This window comes from Carettochelys insculpta, chromosome 4 (assembly GCF_033958435.1).
Source record: "Carettochelys insculpta isolate YL-2023 chromosome 4, ASM3395843v1, whole genome shotgun sequence".
In the NCBI taxonomy this organism is placed as follows: Eukaryota; Metazoa; Chordata; order Testudines; family Carettochelyidae; genus Carettochelys; species Carettochelys insculpta.
The window spans coordinates 80,679,571-80,699,870 of record NC_134140.1 but is presented as its reverse complement, the minus strand read 5'-3'; the positions used below and the strand labels follow the sequence as shown (position 1 = coordinate 80,699,870).

The window sequence follows — 20,300 nt, the reverse complement described above, 5'->3', positions numbered from 1 at the left end:
AGGGCAACGGGTGTGTGCGGTGGCCTTGGCCTCACCAGGATGTGTGGGGAAGGCTGGGGAGGGGCGCAGGGGCTGACACCGGGGGGCCTGCACTGGCCACCAGCCACCGTGCCAGTTCCAGGTGGTCATCTGAGATGCCCAGTGGGATCAGGGCAGCACTGGGGAAAGCAGCGGGAGGGGCTGCAGGGGGAGCTGCTGGGGAGCTGCGGGTGGGGAGGGCGCTGCAGGGCAGACTGGTGAGGTGGGGAGAGGTTGGTTGAGACAGCTGGCCACAGCCTGTTTGAGGGTTTATAGGCAATCTGCCAACCGCATCCACAGCTCCTGCCCCATCACCAGCCAGTGCCAGAACACAGCTGTCATGTCGGCAACAGTGTCCAGCCCAGCAGTGACTCTGCATTGCCTCCGGCTGGGGAGTAAAGGCACTTTGAAGTAGTTGCCAGTATTTGCATTCAAGAGGAGCTGTTGTAGAAAGATCTTGAGAATAAGGTGGATACAGAAGGTCACCCATGAGGCATTAGACAGCTGAAAGAGAACCTATTGAAGAAGATTATACAGTGGAACTTACAGCTATTTGGGCATATCTGCAGAATGAACAACAAATGAAAAATCAGCATAATGGGTGGTTCGCATAGGAGAGGCAGACCCCACAGAGAACGAGTAGATTGTATAGTAGATTGGTACAAAACTAGTCTACAGAAACAAAGCCACTTTGCACTGGACCGGGAAAGATGGAAGGAACCAGTGAGGGAGGCATCGGACACCAAAGGGCAGTGAGCCCATGGTTGTTTTTGATGTTGACCAGAGTATAAAGTTGGAATAGGTGAATCAGAACAGATATTTACTACAAATTTTATATTGTTTTGATTGTTTCCTTGCTAAGGGATCATTAATGGCAAGTTTTACGTGCTTGTTAGAATCAAATTTTATTGAGAGTGCATACAGAAAAATAACCACACGCAGAGCAGACGCAGTAGCCTGCTCACACGACACCCTAGGGCATTTAAAAATATACTTTTAACAGAGGGCATCAATTAACAGCCAAAGCTGAACTGACGATGCTTAGATGAAGTCAGTGTCCCAGAGATGAAAGATTCTATTTTCCTGTCCAGATAAATCTTTGTTAAACTGCCTCTTTAAATGTCTCCAGCCTACAACAGAAAAAAAAAAGAAAGTATTGCAATGTTCTCCACCGAAGGATGAATATGTATGATTATGAGGATATGTTTATGATGGTCGTACATATTTCCACCAGCTGAATTTCAAAAGGGACAGTGCCAAAAATACATAAAGGCAAAAAGTAATTTCTGATGAAAAGACAACATCCCTTTATTTGTCAGTCAGCTGAAATAACAATTGTACAAATAAAATTACAAATGGTTTTCCGAGTACAGTCATGACTTCTATAGGCTATACTGGACTTCAGTGTGGAGCTATGAACATATCATTGTTTGAGCTGATAACCTCTATCTGTTATCTTTCTAAATATCGCCTCTGCCAACCTGTTTAGCGCCACCAAACTGGTGCTGTTGTCCGTCTCCGATTGAAAGTCTGTTGAATGGGATAACTTTCATTGTAGTTTTCTTCAGGGAATACCATCGCGAACGCCACGTTGCCCAGATAATCCCATTGTCATATCCAGCTGGACCAGCTTCTTGTGCTCTGTAAGTGCCGCCTAAAATACAAGTTATAGCAGAATATGCAATTGTTTACCAAATAATTTATATGCATATTCATGTAAGTAGCAGTGAAATTCCTGTGCTAAACTGTACTTATTCTACATCATTGCCTGCCACTACTACTAATCTATTTCTCCCAGGGTTTATGTTAACATTCCAGAACTCGGAGAAGCTTCAAACTGCTGTCATGGTAAAAAAATGTCAGCCTTCCAGAAACATGTTTCCTTCTCTTTCCCAAATGTAGATTTCCCCTCAAATTACCCTGGTCTTAGATACAGACAGCCAATCCTGCATGACTGACAGGTCTAAGGACTGAAATCTCAAGATCAACCATGAATCCATAATGTTATGGTATGGAATAAAGGTCTTACTGACACCTGATGGACTTGACCTTCTTATAACTCCTTCACATCTCCATGATTTATGCATAATGTAGCCATCCCAAATTTATCTTGATAAACTCTTTCTACTATATCATATCAGCTCTATAGACCCCAAACACTCTGCTATAAACACTCTTCACCATCTGTATTAACTTCTCTACCGTCAAGTCTGTTCCTCTTTTGAATTCCCCATTTCTCATCCTTTTTTCCTTAGCTTTCCACCATACTTCAGGGTGGGTTTTTTTTGTTTTATTTTTGCCAACCTCCCTCCAGGGCTTATGACAGGGGCATTTCTACTGGAGACAAGATTTTTGCAAGCCAAGAGGGAGAAACTTCTTTTCTTTGCCTCTAACAGCAGTGGAAGACCACACCTGTGCTTTAGCTTTTCTAAACAATGCCTCACCCCAGGTTCAGGAGAAGCTATCTAGAGTAATAAATAAGGGCAGGTAGCTTATCAATTTGTGATGCTCAGCAGCAAGGATCCCCTGTGAAGTGTAAGGAATGGGATGGCCAAAATAAATGAACAGCTAAAATCTGCACAAAGTTTTTCTCCATCACTAGAATTTGGTGTAAAGCCATGAAGTATTTTGTATGAAGTAGGTACCCAAACCTTGCATTACCTGAATAATATTTGCCATTGAGGTTACCAGCATGACATCTATTCATCCACCATCCTGCTCCATCCTGCTCAGCACAATTGCCCTGAAATTTATCATTGTCGTTGTCATAGGTACTGAACTGCATGCCATTATGGGATGTAAAAAATTTGTCACTGGGATCATCTCCAAAATCAAAGCCATCAAAAGCGTCTGCAGCTTCACCACCAACAAAATAGGCATAGGTCAGACGGTACTTGTCTGTTTCAGGTCCCACTTTGAACATGGCATAATCTGCAGTGCTGTTAAAAATATAATGGTGAATTTGCATACACTGGATTCCCAAAACATTCACAAATAGACTAAAAATGACAAAATTTTAGAGTCAGTTTCTGTGTCACACTATGTCTAATTAGAAGAAGCTTATTTCCTTGAAAGATTGTAATACATCACTTAAATGAATCATAATGAACCCTTCACTACTGCACAATTTTAGGTAGTCAAAGACAGGTAAAGTGAGCCATCTCAGTGACCTTAGAGTGGTGCTTTACAATGGCTTTCAGGAGATTCAGGATAGATAATCATAGTCTCCCATTGTCTATGCTGGCATGAAATGGAAATGGTGGCAGTAAATTGACCCTGGAAGGAGAAAATGGCTTACACCACTCAGCACCTGTCTCTTGCTATGGATTACAAAAGTATGACAACAACAGACTGAGCGTACATCCACATTTACTGGGAAATCGACCCAGTCAGGGTCAATATTCTGCAGTTCAATTTCATGTGCCTAGTGGGGATGTGCGAAATTGAACTATCAGGGGTTGACAGTTGACCCCTGTACTCCTCATTCTTGCAAGGAGTAAGGGAGGAATTTCTCCCATTAACCTCCCTTAGTGAGGACAGCTGGAGAAGTCGATCGTAGATATGTTGATTCCAGCTACACAACTGCCATAGCTGGAATTACGTATGTAAGATTGACTTTTAGGTCTAGTGTAGATCTGCCCTCAGAATGGACTCTCATCTAATTTCCAGCAGTTAGAATGATGAGTTATCAAATGGAATGGCAAGGGTGTCATGGGAGGCTAACCTAGGGGAGAAAAAAGCAGTCCAGTAGCACTTTAAAGACCAACAAAGTTCATCACCTAATAAATCATGTTGTTAGTCTTTAAAGTGCTACCAGGCTGCTTTTTTGTTTTGATAGTATATAGACTAGCACGGCTTTCTCTCTGTTACTAGGGGAGAAAGTAGAACATCATAAATACTTTACATAGAGTCTGAAGAAACTGTGAAGGGAGGAAACAAATAGACTCTGCATATTAAATTATATTTTCCAAGATGCCAACATGGAGCTTTCATGAGCACATCCTACTTTCTTTTTCATCACAAAGTTGCAGCAATGATAGAACTGCAATTACACTTTTTGTTTTATAAACCAAACTAGAAAGTAGTTTGATACAAACGGGTTAATGTTTCTGCATTATCTATGCTTCTGAAAACTGAACAGTCTGATGTGGTAGTGGTAGTGGAGTAGTGGAGACAGGTGTCTGATATCTGGCAGAAGAGACAGATACATGGGGCTGTGGAAAGAAAGCCAATACAGATGACAAGTATATATTTAAGTTGATTTTTTAAGAAGCCTCATTAGTGAAATACCTTTTTTTATTCTCCCAGTCTTCCAGTTCTATCCTTAAGGCATATGGAAGAGTAGATTGAGTGGTTATTAGATGAATTTTTTCATTTCCTAGCCAGTACTCTGAGTTGTCATCTGGTGACAGGTGTCCAAATCCTTCCTTGTACTGAATCCAGTTTTTATTGAAGACCTCGCTTCCATCAAGCCTCTGGGTAAGAGATTCAGAAAGTAAGCAGGCAAGTCAACCAAAGCCCATGTAGATTAAACATAGTTATATAACCAGAATTATTCATGACCTGAATTGACAAATTACTTACTCTCTGGAACACTGTCCATCCATTGCCAAATGTGTCAATCTCACAATAGACTAGGAACTGCTGCTTAGCTTTTACAGGTTTGATGAAGTAAAGACCACTGTGTCTGGCACCTTTATTTGCAATGTCTTGACAATCTGCAATAAAAAAATGCCATAGTTGGTATTTTGGCTATACTCTTATCTTATATAAGGGTATCCAGGATTTTGCTATTGGTTGAACCTCTCTAATCCAGAACTCTCTCATCTTGCAAACTCTGTAATCTGGCATGATTTTAGTTAGCTGGATGACCACTTATCATGGGTGTGGCCAAGTGTCCTGTGGTCCCATAAAGTTTGTCTACAGCCACCAGTCCTAGCTCTCAGTGTTTTGTGCCGTTATTTAGCTGTAATTTACCTCCTAAATGTCTTCTAAGAGCAAAGTAAGCAGTGGAAGTGTTGGAAAGGTGCTAGAAAATATTTATTGCCTATCATCCAGCAAATTGTCTCATCCAACACTGGTCAGGTCTGGACGATGCCAGATGACAAAAGTTCAACTCGTATTAATAAATACCTAGGTAGCATGAGTTGAATAAAAAATACAATAATTTTATTGGTTTCTGCAGTCATAAAAAGGGCAATTTTAGGTCTCATGTATTAGATGAATTATCTCTGTATGGCAAAGCAGAAATATTATAATATATTATCCTTTCTGTTCTTATAAATTCATAAAATCTTTTTCCTGTTCTATGGACTACGACAATGATAAGGTTTACTGGGATAGCGAAACTTTGCCAAAATGGGACCATAAGACCTGTTCCACAACTTCCCATATGGTAAGCGCCTACCTAGTATTTCTATTGAATGAAGCACTGACCACCAAAGAACCATACAAATACCAGTAACAAAGTGCAAATACATAAGGACATTCTTTATATTGGTGATGATGATGCTAGGCCTCTTATTCCCCTGGGCAGTTTTTTCAGAAATTAATGGATCATGGGATTAAGGCCATCTCTACACTAGGAGGTAAAATCGACTTTAGATACACAAATCCACCTATGAGAATTGCATAGTTACAGTTGACTTCTCTAAAATTGATTTTTGCCACTTTCCACGGAGCTGGAGGTCAACAGGAGAAACTCTCCCATTGACTCTCCTTACTCCTCATGACTGCCAGGAGTAGCAGGATCAATGGTAGCACCATGTCAGTTCAATTTAGTGCTTCCCCACTAGGTGCACTAAACTGAACTCAGGAAGCTCAACCACCATGGTATCCATCTTCCCATAAATGTACTCTAAGAGTAATTCCTTTAAGTAAGTTTTGCGGGATAACCCATTTAAGTACTCAAATGGCCTCATCCCTGTTTTGTCCACAGCTAACAAATATGAATTAATTTAAGTCACGTACCTCTTCCATTTGTTTCCTGTATTTGGACTGTGTCTCTGCATGGCTCCTGACATTGTGATGCAAGCTGATTAGCCTTCTGTTTAAGTTGTGAAATCTTGTTAGTGTTTAATATCAACATATCTGTCAGTTGCCTAGGGTTAAAAACATAAAAATCACACACTATATCACTTAATCTTAATGAGAACAATATATGAAATATGCCTTGTCAAATAGACTAATCAAATGTACTAATCTATCAAATGTACTAATCAATCAAAGGTGCTAATCAAAAATGAGGTCCTCTATTTAATGAGACTATCAAAATCATTTTGTCACAGGACTCTTCATTGTTACGTCATTTTGGGCTACAGTGTGGTGTTTAGCCTCAGCCATATGCTGAGGGGCACTGCAGAGCTGTTCCATTTCCATATAAGCCTTTGGGCATTCTGCCTTCCAGAGCTAACCATTTACAGTGGAAGGACGTTAATTTGCTACAATCACTGCCTGGGTGGTGTACAAGAAAGTGAAGACAAGATCCTATCTGTTCCTCTTTTATATCTGTCCCTTCTTTGGAGGTTGTTTTTGAGTGATAGCAACTTGGTAGCAGCTTCAAAGCACAAATACTATTGTTCTTGGTTGCTGGGAAGGCTGAGGGTAGTCTCCCTCTGCAGCCTCATTTTCATAATGCAGTTGAATAAGGGCTAGACAGGCACATTCCCGCCCTTTGTAAATACCTATTAGGGCTTCCAGACATAAACACATTTTCAAATTTTTTTGCTTTGATGCAGTGCTTATTAAATATATACAGAACTAAATTTTATTTACCCGACCATTCCAGATTTTATGCCTTCACTACCTCACTGTTGTTTAAAGGTCTTTTGCCTTGTCAATCCTCCAATGTACTGAGCACTCTGGCCCTAAGCAAACAAAGTGCTTATCTGTTTACTTAATTTTGAGCAGGCCCTTTGCCTGATTTAGGAAAGCACAGCAGCATATGCTTAACTTTAACATGCTTTATTTGGACCACTATCTCTTTAACTAACAAAGCTTAGTCCTGCAGTTCGTACATGGACAAAACTCTATAGGAATGGGTCTTTTGTGGGAATCGCAGGTTGGAGTTTTGGAGGTAAAGTATAAAGTAGAAAGCATAATAGAAATCTGATTTTCATGGAGGTTTAGAAGACTCATGGCACATTCATAAAACTGAGTATTCATAATATCATGGGAACTTGAAATTACGCAGGTGAAAAGAAGAGCCTGCATCCATAGCTCTAACTATTGTGAAAATTAACTTGCTTTTTTCTATTTTTTAAAAAGTAAATACATTTGAGGGCAATTCACTCAAATATTACATAGAGTATGTTAATGAAAAACTCAGTATAAAGCTAAATCTAACATGAAAATAAAATCCATCACCAGTGGGTGGCTAATTAAAATCTGCTCTCGGACCAAGTGATGTGAAAGCATTTACATTCATTTTAAATTTCTAAAACTCAGCCTTATTTCATATGAACCAATTATGTCAAGGTCTATTAACAGGGGCATTTATTTATGGTATAAGGTTGTCACAGGAGCGACTTTAGCATTTAATGATTAAATAGTACAATTATAATTTATAAATAATATTTCATTCTTAAAATTTAGATAAGTTAAATACGTTTTCAAATGCATTGAACAGTGTAGACTTCAGGTGAGTTTAATAGTTATTCTGTGTTCACTCCAATGAAATGGAGAGGAGAATTTGATTCATGATACTGTTCAGCAAAATCAATAAAAAATTATCCACTGTCTAAATAAATATTTGTTAAGATTCATGTTACAGTCTCATGTCACTAAAATCCCTGAAGTCTAAGAATAATGAACAAAAGTTTTCTGAACAACTACTTAAAATACCGATTCAAAATAAAGAAGGGTCAAACTTTCCCTTCTTTTACAGTCTGATCTTGTATTCCTTGTATGTCAGTGACAGATGTACAAATGCACAATAAATGCAGGATCAGATCCGAATTGTGGGTTAGAATGCAACTATGAATGAACTACCAAAATGGTCTTTATATACAGAAATGAAATGCTGTGAATAGAAACTTTAATTGTAGCTGGTAAAATAAAATGAAGGAACAGATCTGCATAGTTAGACAGTATCAAAAGTGGAAAATACCTACTGGATAGTATTTTCATGATCAACAATAATGTTTTCATATCTGATGATTTCTTCAATTATTTTCCTGGTTTTCTGAGTAAAGCCATCAATCAAATCTGTAGAACAGACATTAATTCAATTACATATAAAAGTAAGAAAACAATGCATATTTTTCTCAATTTTGTAATTGTCTTTATGTTCTCACTTTGCTGAGGCGGCTTCTCCAGGGGGCTGAGGATTCTAATTTGGCGAATTAACTGTTCAGTTACAACTGTGGAGTTAGTGATCTGCTGTAAAAGATTTTCAAGGACCTGGAGCTGCTTATCCACATCAGGCTGGTATTTATTCAAGAAGTCTGCAATGCCACATGTAGTTGGGCAATAGCTACCCTAAAGGGAAATAATAATAATAATAATAATAATAATAATAATAATAATAATAATATGAACCAGTCAGTCCAGGTTCTATAGTGAGACAAAAGAGATGGTCACTTAGGGCAGGAAAATATCAAAGGCAGGCCAACTTTCAATAAGGATTCACATAGGTAACTACTGGCAGGTAGGACTGACTGGGTGGTTGCTACTTTGCCTGGAGAAACCGAATCTGTACAGACAATCCTGGTAATGTATATTATAATACATACTTTTGAATAACATGGTATTAATGGAATTTAAAGTCTATTTTAGAACAATGAATGTTGTTATTAAGAGTGAATAATAGAGAACAGAATATTTAATAACAATAGATTATAAAAATAACAATGCACATTAAAACAAAATAATAATGAAATTTAATTAGAAGTGCAACAATATTTTATTCATCTCCCTAATTTAGAAGAAAGGAATCAGACATCTACTTACGAATCTCTCGTCTAAGATGCAGCAGTTTTCTCTAGTAGCAATATACTGAAAGTGGGAAAACAACATTACATTTTAGTTATTTTTCTACTACTTTGGGGGCTTTGCAATTTTTTACTAGTCAGTTTGTATCGTTTCACTTACTGCCATGCAAGATGAAAAGAGTAAGGACAGGAGATGCGCCGTAGCCCAGCTGTGTAACTTTGGCACCATTATGTCTATACCAAAGTGTGCTCCCAGCTATTGTGTCTGTGGAAGTAATGACTGAGAGACTCAGCTTAAGTGGCTGCTGGAATCTGCCCTGGTTCTCCTGCACTTCACAGCAGCAGTTTAAGGGAGCAATCTGAACCTGGGGGCGGGCACCATGATGCAATGTGTGGGGTGGGACAATGGTGAAAGAACAGCTTCTCAATGTCTCTAATGTGGATTTCCAGAATTTGCATTGAAGCTTCTGCTCCTCCCATTTTTAGCATGAGCTTTCTGCTCACCCACACTAGGTCCTTTGCAGGCAGGGAATTGTTAGGATCTATTCTGGAAAAGTAAGGAGAGGCATGGAGCAATCTCTTCCAGTAACTATGGAGTAAATGTGATTCTGGCAATGTTAAAATGGTGCTTGAAACAACCCTCAGTTATTTAGTTTGAGGAGAAGCCCCGGTATCTCTCGCAGACAAAATGGAAGAGGTTATGCAGAAAGACCAGACTGCTATTTTTTGGAGACAATGAAAGATGGGTTCTCTTGGCCACCCAGTTTGAGTAGTTCCATTCTTACAATGCTTAGATTCTATTCTAGAGAACTATTTGCATCAGCTGCCGGATCAGAGCATTTCCCTTCCTAGTCACCACTGGTTCAGAACCCATGCTTTGAAAAGTGTATTGCTTCTGTAAGCAAGACTGTAGGCTCTTAAGCTACAGCTACACTGTAGCCATAACTCAAAATAATTTATGCAATTTGGGTGGTGCAAATTGCATAATTTGTTTTGAGTTAACTTATTTCAAACTTGGTGCCTGTGCACAGGCAAATATAAAATCTTGTTTGTATCATGATGAAGTGTTATGCATTGATGATATATTTTATATGGGTCTGTCACAGCTTGGATTCTACCATACAGAAAAATTGGCAGAGAACTTGATATGGTATAATCCTGGAATCATTGGTCAAGTTGAGAGGGACATCAACAAAGTGATATAAAAATTGTGTAATTGATGGGGTTGCAGTGACATTCATTTAGAGTTGTCCACTTAATGCCCTTGGTTTCAGTTGATTATGCCAGCCAAGTGACTGGCAGCTGTCCCAGCCAAAGTCTAGCATATCCATCTTCAGCAATAATGGATTCTGCTGGCTTTAATAAATTATGAAGGACATAGCTCCATCTCATAGTTAGCTTGTTTGTTCTCTAGACATCTAAACTTCCGGAAATAAAAAATGCATACAAGCCAAGCAGCACTTGTGTATTCAGTTCATTGGTATTGTTCACAGAGAAATTGTCAGGCAGACAACAGCTATGGTATAGGAATGTGTACCATCGCATATAAAGCAGCCCATTGTCTGGCAGCGAGTCTCCTGCCACTGCTGCTCCAACATTATCCATTGTCACTTCATGAGGTGCACATCATTTGTAAGCCATGGTGACCTTCTAGACTGAGATTGACACGGGCATCTAGAAAACACAGACTCAGTGCCTACAGGCAATACAGAATGCAATGTCTCCATGAGACTATGAATAGAGTAGTCCAACACCTAGGTAGTATTAATTTCAAAGAACCTATGAAAAATAACTGGAGTAATCTGAACTATAACTGTGCACTCACAAATTCACTTGATGGCAGGAGCTGGGTCCTGACCCATATCTCTTCCTGCACAACCTGTATTAGTAATAGAGAGATAGCCGTGCTAGTCTATATACTATCAAAAAAAAGCAGTCCAGTAGCACTTTAAAGACTAACAACATAATTTATTAGGAGATGAGCTTTCGCGAGACAGACCCACTTCTTCAGACCATAGCCATACCAGAACAGACTCAACATTTAAGACACAGAGAGCCACAAATGGTAATCAAGGTCGACAAATCAGAAAAATTATTATCAAGGTAAGCAAATCAGAGAGCAGAGGGGCAGAAGTGGGGGGGAGGGGAAGTCAAGAATTAGATTAGTGTGATGGATTATTAGTGTGAAGGATGAGCCAGACAACAAACTATAGATATATTCTGTACTTTGTCAGTATGAGATAAAATTCCCTTCTCTCCTCCATGGAAGGGATTTAATCCAGGCTTGAGCGTCCCCCCTGCTCCCCCTCACTTCACAGACATGCACATGGGTGGCTTTTTTTTATTTATGCTCTGCAAGAGTTTTGGAAAAATGATGAGTCTCTCTTGGTGGATGATAACTACCATGGAGGTAGAGGTATGATTTCAAAACATAGCTTATAAATGGTTTTGGGGGTAATACAATAATTCTTAATGAAGTAAGTCTCCTCTGCGACTCTTACTAAGGATCTAGTGCAAAGAGTTTGACTGTCATAGATAATTGGCAAGTTGGGTTCTGCACACAATATCACAAGAACTAGCAGAGAATATTTCGGAACCAAATTTGTGGTGAGTTCCTTGTACAGGTTGAACCTCTCTAATCTGGAATGCTCTTATCCGGAAAATTTTGTAATCCAGCATGGTTTTAATCAACCAGATGGCCACCTATCATGGATGTGGCAATGATTCCCGTGGTCCCATAAAGTTTGTTTACAGCCACCAGTCCTGGCTCTCATGGTAATGTACCCCTAAATGTCTTCTTAGAACCCAGTAAGCCATGGAAGTGTTGGTAATGCTGCGAGACAATATTGATCTCCTGTCGTACAGGAAATTCTCTCATCTGGTACCGGTCAGGTCCCAAAGGTTTTGAATGAGAGAAGTTCAACTTATGTTACACAACAGTGCTATTATTAGATCTATGGCATTAAAGTCTAGGGAGAGATGAACTGGTCCACCTGTATATTGTCAGATACCTGTTTCATTTTAAATGTTGCCATTTTTCATTCTCCACCAGCACCTAGTTTACTTCTCAACAGAAGCTGTAGTTTTTACACCTCATGAAATACACAGCCTCACTATGCTTTGCAAATTTTTTTGTGGTCCTGATCTGGTGTGATGGGAATTAGGTGCCTAAATGTGATTGAGGATTTGGGTGTAACTTTATTCTGTCTCCATTTCCTACACTCTCCTTCTGAGCTTTCACTTTGCATAAACCTGCAAATTATTTATTCCTGGACTTTTGATACCTCCTAACCTAAAAATGAGACACATTCTGATCATAAAGGATATATGGTGCTTTATTACCTCTCTTACATGCTATTTTCTATGTGTTACTTTGGGCCACAATAGAGTTAATCCATTTATAAATTGAATGTTCTTTCAGAGAATGGATGAATCATGTTTTTGGTGAGCTATTTACGCTTTGCAACATGTTCTAGGACTACACTGATTTTTGAGTAATTTTACCTTTCCTGTGATTTATTTGCTGATTTGCCAAGAAATGATGAATGATTAATGTAATGCAGACAGAAGGAAGATTTCTTAAATTCAGTTTGTTTTTTCCATGGAGTTAATTTTTTGAGTAGATAGCAAAGGTGAGTCACTATTTAGTCAAAAGAGGATTGCTGATCTGGTTCAGAAACCTGGTGGCATATTTATTCGTCAGATAAAGTGACAGACAGAATTTGGGTACATTTGTTAAGCAAACACAGCTTTAATTCAGTTGCGAGGGTTGTGTGTGTATGTTGTCAAAGGGTCACTGGAAAACTATCCAACTCTCTCTAGTTATTTGGTGAGAAATCCTAATGGTGAGAAAAACAAAGTAAAACCAGGAAACATGTCTATGATTGTGAAGTAGTTGCTGATATCTATGACGTTATTTTAATTTCTTTTGGAAAAGTTAAACTAGCTTCTACTTATCTATTCTCTCTCACATTTTTTACATAGCATTCATTGATTTAATCTAATCATTGCTACACTGAATACATTGCAAAAGGCCTATTGTTATAGCTTCTACCAAACATAAAAGCAAATGAACTTAAGTGGAAACACATTAACGTGCAGAGGCAATATTATTTTATGCCCACATTTTGGAGTTGATTCTGATCTCACATAAACACATGGAAATATAGAGTATGTTCACTCAGATGAAATCCATGGAGTTATTTCAGTGTTACATTGTTGTAATGGATACCAGAATCTTCTCTTTGGCAAACCTCTGAACCCACAATTACTCACCAGCAGACATGATTCCTGCTTAAAGTGCAAATAATCTGTGCTAATAAGGGTGCATAATTCTCCAATCAAAGATACTACTGGATAATGCATGGTCTGGTAATAAGGCCAAGAAGTAAAGCTTAGTTAAGAAACTGATTGTCATAAGTACTGCTTAATAGCAAAAAGTTGAGTCAGCATACTACTGACCTATTTATTTGAACTGGTACTTAGTTTAAAAATAGCTGTACAAAAATGAAAATGAAAAAAGTTTCCTGTGTCATTTCACCAAGATACACTTTCTGTTTCAACATGTAAATCAGAGGAAAGCCGCTAAAAGCAACATTTCCTTACCAGTTCAATAGTTCATTCCTTGCAGAAGACATGCTGTCTCATGCATCCTGAAATATAATATGTGAAATATTTGTGAACCAGCAAATAATTGTTAATATGGCTTTATAGGTGATGTCAAATGTTTCTATTTATTAATAAGAAGACACTGTTCACTCCCTTAATGTTACAAAATGACATGAGAGCATGCAATCAAGTTCAGACTGGAAATTTACATCTCTGAAATAAATTTTTTAAAAATGTGAACTTTCTTAGCTTAATGCCATTGAACAGCTTATCTTTGGTGAATTATTTAAAGAATTTATAATTTACACAGCTGCATATTCTTCAATTGTAAAAATTACTTGTTTAAAATATTTCCTACTCTCTTATAACTATGTATTTGTGCATATTACTCCTAGGGAAATTCTGCATCAAAATTTTAAAATTCTGCAAAATTCTGCATGTTTTATTAATATAATACAATATAATCATGTTGGTTTCAACTTGTTTTGGTAATTTACAATACAGTGGATGGAGGGTGGGAGTGGAGAGCATTGGAGGAAATTCCCTAGTCCCATCTGTCTAATAGTAATGTAGCTAGCATTTCTGGGTAAAGTAAACACATAGATGCAGCCAGATGCTCAGTGTTACTAAAGAGTAAGTAAGGGCTGGGGACTCAAACTCATAATTTACATTAGTTACTGAACATCTCCACACAGATCAATAGGAAACAGTTCATGGAGCACATTTGGTAGGAAATATTTTTCAGACCAACAGTTTAGACCAGTTCTAATCTCTAAAGCACCATAAGCATTTATAAGGTCACAGTGGCCTTTAGAAAAAGGCTCCTTCACACCACTCTGTCAATGCTCAGTGTTCTGTGATGTTATTAGCAGTCATTTACCTCCAAAATGTCTTCTAACATCTCAGTAAAAGCAGTAGAAGTGTTGGTCATGTGCTAGACAATAGTGACCTCCCATGGTCCTGCATATTCTCTCATTTGGCACTGGTCAGGTCCCGAGGGTCCCAGACTAGGGAGGTTCAACCAGTAGTGCCTTTGATAGAAATCATTTAGGGCCCAATCTTCTGTTTGGGTAAATCAGTGTGGTACCATTAATTTCCACAGAGGCACACCGATTTATACCAGCTGAAAATCTGGCTCCACAGAGTGGTAATATTCAAATTCATACTCTTAAACAATCTGTGGGATACACTTACTTAAGTGTAATGTATTAAATGAGTGCTATTGCTGAAATTCTCTTTGAAAAAATGACTACATTTATTGCAATTCAGCCTGATCCTGTGAACAGATCTATATAGGTAGAACTTTGTATCCTTGGAAAGAGCCACTGAAATCAAGGATCAGAGCCTAAGGGTTGTACCATCTGTGGAAGCAAATCCCAGTGCCATTAACAGGAATTCCATCATGAACTAATCATAAATACCCCAGCTTTCAAGATCAGTTGGGTTGTACGCATGTCTATTACAACATGCGGTATACCTCCTCTAGTGCCCTGCATGGTTCAATAATACTGATGTGGGTGAAGGAAACTTCTCAACACAACCCTAGGAGTTTAAACTCATAACTTTAGCACGTTTAAAATCATGGTCTTAATGAAGACACTGGATTTATTAGTTTATCACAACAATCTGTAACCCACTAGATCAGCAAAATAGGTGACTATATTCTATTACTGCAGAAGTGTTAAAAGATTGCTTCACTTTGAATGGCTGCGTCTACACGTGCCCCAAACTTCGAAATGGCCATGCAAATGGCCATTTCGAAGTTTACTAATGAAGCGCTGAAATGCATATTCAGCGCTTCATTAGCATGTGGGCGGCAGCTGCGCTTCGAAATTGACGAGCCTTGCCGCCGCGCGGCGCGTCCAGACGGGGCTCCTTTTCGAAAGGGCCCATGAGCTCATGGGAATAAGGGGACTTCGAAGTAGGCAGCATCCTTTCGAAAAGGAGCCCCGTCTGGACGCGCCGCGCGGTGGCAAGGACTGTCAATTTCGAAGCGCGGCTGCCGCCCGCATGCTAATGAAGCGCTGAATATGCATTTCAGCGCTTCATTAGTAAACTTCGAAATGGCCATTTGCATGGCCATTTCGAAGTTTGGGGCACGTGTAGACACAGCCAAAATGTGTTAACTGCTAAACAATCTCTTCCAGGATGTTTAGCTGTGATACTGAGTATGCTTCCCAGAAAGGAGGAAGAGGGCTGTGTGAGTTTGAAAGCTGTCTCTTTCACTGACAGAAGTTGACCTAATAAAAGATAATACCCTATACACCTTGTCCATTGTGAACTAAGGACAGAACAGGAACAGGTTGTTTGGATTTTTGTTTGAGAAGAGCAAACAAGTAGGTGTATCTCTGCCCTACAAGAACGGCACAGTTTACACAGCAAAAGCACTGCCAGTTTAGGCAATTCTGTGTATATGGATTGGCCTGTGGGTATTGTTCCCATATCCGTTCTTTGATAAACAGTTACTGTTTAAACCGGGCAGAGTCTGTCCTCTGATCCACGAATTTAATTAAATGTCTATTTAGATCTAAAAAACAAAATTGTTAATCTTTTTTTTCTTTATAGTGCTCAGATTCAACACGAAGCTAGTACTTGTCTGAGATAGCTGATGCATCATTCCCAAATGCAGGGAAGAGGCCAGAAGGATTCGTGTAGAACGTGGTCCGTAGGTGCCTTCTAATCCCTGCCTTGCTCATATTCAATCACTACACATTGACACACAAAAAACCACCATGGAACTTGACACCATGATGTGCAACAGATGTGCACCTCAATGTTGTCCCTACAAAATGTTGCCCCTGCCTTTGTAAGTTCAGCCACGTCAATTATGTTATCAAAAAATGAATCGTCAGCAACTGAGAAGCATGAATAGGTTTGCTTCTAACTCAGTGCACCCCCTGAAGATAACTAAAGCCAGTAAACTTGCCCTAGTGTAAGTAAAGTCAGAATTTGGCCCACAATCTATTTCTGGACTCACCTGCCTTTTTCTGCATACTGCAGACTTACAGTTTCCCTGTGGGCTATGTTTAGAAAATTGTACATAGTTACAGAAGAGTAACAAGAAGGGTTTCTACAGGCATGTTAACACTAGTAGGGTGATCAGAGAGGGTGTGGGGCCATCACTGGATGAGGGAGGTGACCTAGTGACCGATGATGAAGGACAAGCAGAAGTACTCAGTGCTTTTTTTGCCTCAGTTTTCACAGACAAGATCAATTCCCAAAGAATGGCAGTAGGCAATGCAGTCTGGGAAGGAGGTGGGTAGCCTTCAGTGGGGAAAGAACAGGTTAAGAGCTACTTAGAAAAGCTAGAGGTACACAAATCCATGGGTCCAGACTTAATGCATCCAAAGGTACTCAGGGAATTAGCAGATGTCATTGCAGAGCATTTGTTCATTATCTTTGAAAACTCATGGAGATCACGAGAGATGTCACATGACTGGAAAAAGGCAAACACAGTGCCCATCTTTAAAAAAGGAAAGAAGGACAACCCGGGGAACTACAGACCAATCAGCCTTACCTCAGCCCCTGGAAAAATCATAGAGGAGATCCTCAAGGAATCCATGTTGGAGCACTTGGAAGAGGGGAAAGTGATCAAGAATAGTCAACATGGATTCCACAAGAACAAGTTGTGCCTGACCAATCTGATTAGCTTCTATGGTGAGGTAAATGGCTCTGTGGATATGGGGAAGTCAATAGATGACTTTAGCACAGCTTTTGATACAGTCTCCCAAAACATTCTTGCACATAAGTTAAGGAAGTATAGGTTGGATCCATAGACTGTAAGATGGATAAAATGCTGGCTTGATGGATGGGCCAAACAGGTAGTGGTTGATGGCTCAATGTCTGGTTGGTGGTTGGTTTCAAGTGGAGTGCCCCAAGGATCAGTTCTGGAGCCAGTATTATTCAACATCTTTATTAATGACTTGGATGAGAGGACTGATAGCACCATCAGCAAATGCGCAGATGACACTAAACTAGGGGGACAGGTGGATACTTTGGAGGGTAGGGATAGGGTCCAGAGTGACCTGGATAAATTGGAGGATTGGGCCAAAAGAAATCTGATGTGGTTCAACAAGGAGCAGTGCAGAATCCTTCACTTGGGATGGAAGAATCCCAAGCACTGTTACAGGCTGGGGACCCGACTGGCTAAGTAGCAGTGCAGCAGAAAAGGAGCGGGGGATTACAGTGGATGAGAGGCTGGATATGAGGCAATAGTCTGCCCTTGTAACCAAGAAGGCTAACAGCATATTGGGGTGCATTAGGAGAAGCATTTCCAGCAGATCTAGAGAAGTTAGTATTCCCCTCTACTTGGCACTGGTGAGATCACGTCTGGAGTATTGCGTCCAGTTCTGGGCCCACCAGTATAGAAAGGATGTGGACGCATTGGAGCAGGTTCAGCGGAGGGCAAAGAAAATGATTAAGGGGCTGGGGCACGTGACCTATGAGGACAGGCTGAGAGATTCGGGCTTGTTCAGTTTGCAGAAGAGAAGACTGAGGGGCAATTTTATAACAGCCTTCAATTTGCAGTAAAGGGGATCTAAAGAGGATGGAGATTAACTATTCTCGGTGGTGACAGATGGCAGAACAAGGAGCAAAGGTCTGAAGTTACAGAGAGAGGGCTGTAGGTTGAATATTAGGAAAAACTATTTCACCAGGAGGGTGGTGAAGCACTAGAATGTGTTACCAAGAGAGGTGGTAGAATCTCCATCCCTGGAGGTTTTTAAGTCCTGTCTTGAGAAAGTCCTGGCTGGGATGATTTAGTTAGGGTTGATCCTACCTCAGGCGGGGGACTGGTCTAGATGACCTCCTGAGGTCCCTTCCTACTCTAAAATTCTATGATTCTATGATAAGAGGCCCTTGGAGAGTATCTAAATTTCTTGGAAGAGTAGAAAGATTTCTACATGCTTGGTTTAGTATTCCTTCAATGACCTTTTGACATCAGAAGGTAGTAAAAGTAAAATTATCAAAAACAGCTGGTGATTAAGGACCCTGAAAGTCAACAGGGACTAAGTTCCCCAATTACTTAAATGTTTTGAGAATTTTAACCTACAGGCACGAAAGATCTCAGGACCAATTTTTACTAGCCTGATGAATCAAAGGAATTATCAATCTTTTGAAAAGTTTCTACGTATTCATTTTAACCATCTGCCCTTTTATATCTTTTTGTTAAATACTATTCAAATCTCAAGCAATTAAGAGGAGATATATTTAATATCAACAGAAATGTGATATAAGGCAATCAGAGCACCACAGTCTGTACTTACAAAAGCACTAGAGTTTTCACTCTGTTGTAGCAGGGGTTTGTCTGTGTCACAGAACATGTATTGTTAAATTTGTGTGCGCTAAAATTCCTAAACACATCAGAATTTGCTGGGAACAATTTCATCATTAGCATTAAATTATTCTGCTTCTGGGAGGTTGCAACACAAGGTTTTTACTTCCAGAACGTGTATTGCAAATTCCAACTTTTTCACTGATTTACAAAGAACACTTTAGGCTGCTGGTTCATTTAGAAAAGGTTAATTTTTAGAGTATCTTCAGAAGCGAGATTACAATGTATACTTTACCTTGAGGAGAAGAGTAGTGAACTCCAGTTTGTTAATAAAAAAGTGCACTAATTTGTAATGATAAGATAAGAAATAATTCAAATATTTGCTGAATATTTTGTAAGTAGTTAAGGCCAGAGTGTACAATAAACTGAGCTATTGACACTGTAGTTTCAGAAGGGAACAGAATATAACGCCAATGGCAATGTAGCAGAATGTATTGCTGGATAGGAGAGTTTCTTTGGCAATGAGAGAAACTCACTAACGTATGCCTTTCACTATCATATGGACTCCTTTAGTTTATGCCTGGCCATCAGTCATTAATACAGCTATTTCAGGATAGTGGAAATGCCAAAGTGAGTTTTGTGCTACTTTTGCTCACTCAAGCTGGGTCTACACTACAGAGTCCTGTCGACAGAAAAGGCCTTCTGTCAACAAAACTAGGGAGCATCCACACTACAAATGTGTTCTGTTGAGACTATGTCAACAAAACGCAGCAGTTTTCCCAACAGAGTTCTGTCTTGACTGTATGGCTGTGTTTACACTTACAAAAAACTTCGAAATGGCCATGCTAATGGCCAAATCGAAGAATACTAATTAGGTGCTGAAATAAATATTCAGTGCCTCATTAGCATGCTGCTGGGTGTGGCACTTTGAAAGTGCCGTGTTCTGCTCACACGCGGCTCGCCTATATGGGGGTCCTTTTCAAAAGGACCCTGCAAACATTGAAAACCCCTTATTCCTATCAGCCAGCCAGCAGCATGCTACTGAGGTACTGAATATTCATTTTAGAACCTCATTAGTATTCTTTGATATGACCATTAACATGGGCATTTTGAAGTCTTTCATAAGTGTAGATGTAGCCTATGAGGCATAGAATCTCTGTTGACAGATTCTGTTGACAAAAAATAGTGTAGATGCTCTGGGGGGGCCCTCTGTCGACAGAGGGGGCTTCCAGTTCCTATTTGCAGAGGTTCCTGTTGGCTGTTCTGTCGACAGAGGGCTGGGCAGTCTGGACACTCTGTTGACAGAGGGCATTGACAGCGGGAGCCTGTATTAGGTGTAGACGGGTTCTGTAAACAGAGATTCTGTTGGGAAATATCTGTCAACAGTGACTTCTGTCAACAGAACTCTGTAGTGTAGACACAGCCTCTCTGACTTGCACTGTGTACTTCACAGTCATAGCTGGGGATCTAAG

At 39.7% G+C, this 20,300-nt stretch overlaps 1 protein-coding gene across 1 annotated transcript; it reads right to left on the bottom strand.

The window, feature by feature from the left end:
• Nucleotides 1–1,478: 1,478 nt before the first annotated feature.
• Nucleotides 1,479–14,487, bottom strand: FGG (fibrinogen gamma chain). Its single transcript, XM_074993968.1, has 9 exons — nucleotides 14,437–14,487; nucleotides 8,968–9,012; nucleotides 8,313–8,496; nucleotides 8,130–8,223; nucleotides 5,989–6,119; nucleotides 4,603–4,736; nucleotides 4,309–4,493; nucleotides 2,680–2,957; nucleotides 1,479–1,672 (listed from the first exon to the last, which is right to left on the bottom strand). Exons 1-9 carry the CDS (start codon nucleotides 14,485–14,487, stop codon nucleotides 1,479–1,481), a joined length of 1,296 nt encoding a protein of 431 aa, XP_074850069.1.
• Between the last annotated feature and the right edge of the window lie 5,813 nt (nucleotides 14,488–20,300).

Bases quoted from the DNA above. Each gene is read 5' to 3' on its own strand.
- FGG (XM_074993968.1), bottom strand. From the start codon at position 14,487: ATGACCAACACTTCTACTGCTTTTACTGAGATGTTAGAAGACATTTTG. The intron at 8,497-8,967 runs GTAAGTAGATGT...ATTTCCCTTTAG, and splicing joins GCATCTTAGACGAGAGATTC to GGTAGCTATTGCCCAACTAC. The intron at 1,673-2,679 runs GTAATGCAAGGT...CTTGTATTTTAG, and splicing joins CAATGGCAAATATTATTCAG to GCGGCACTTACAGAGCACAA.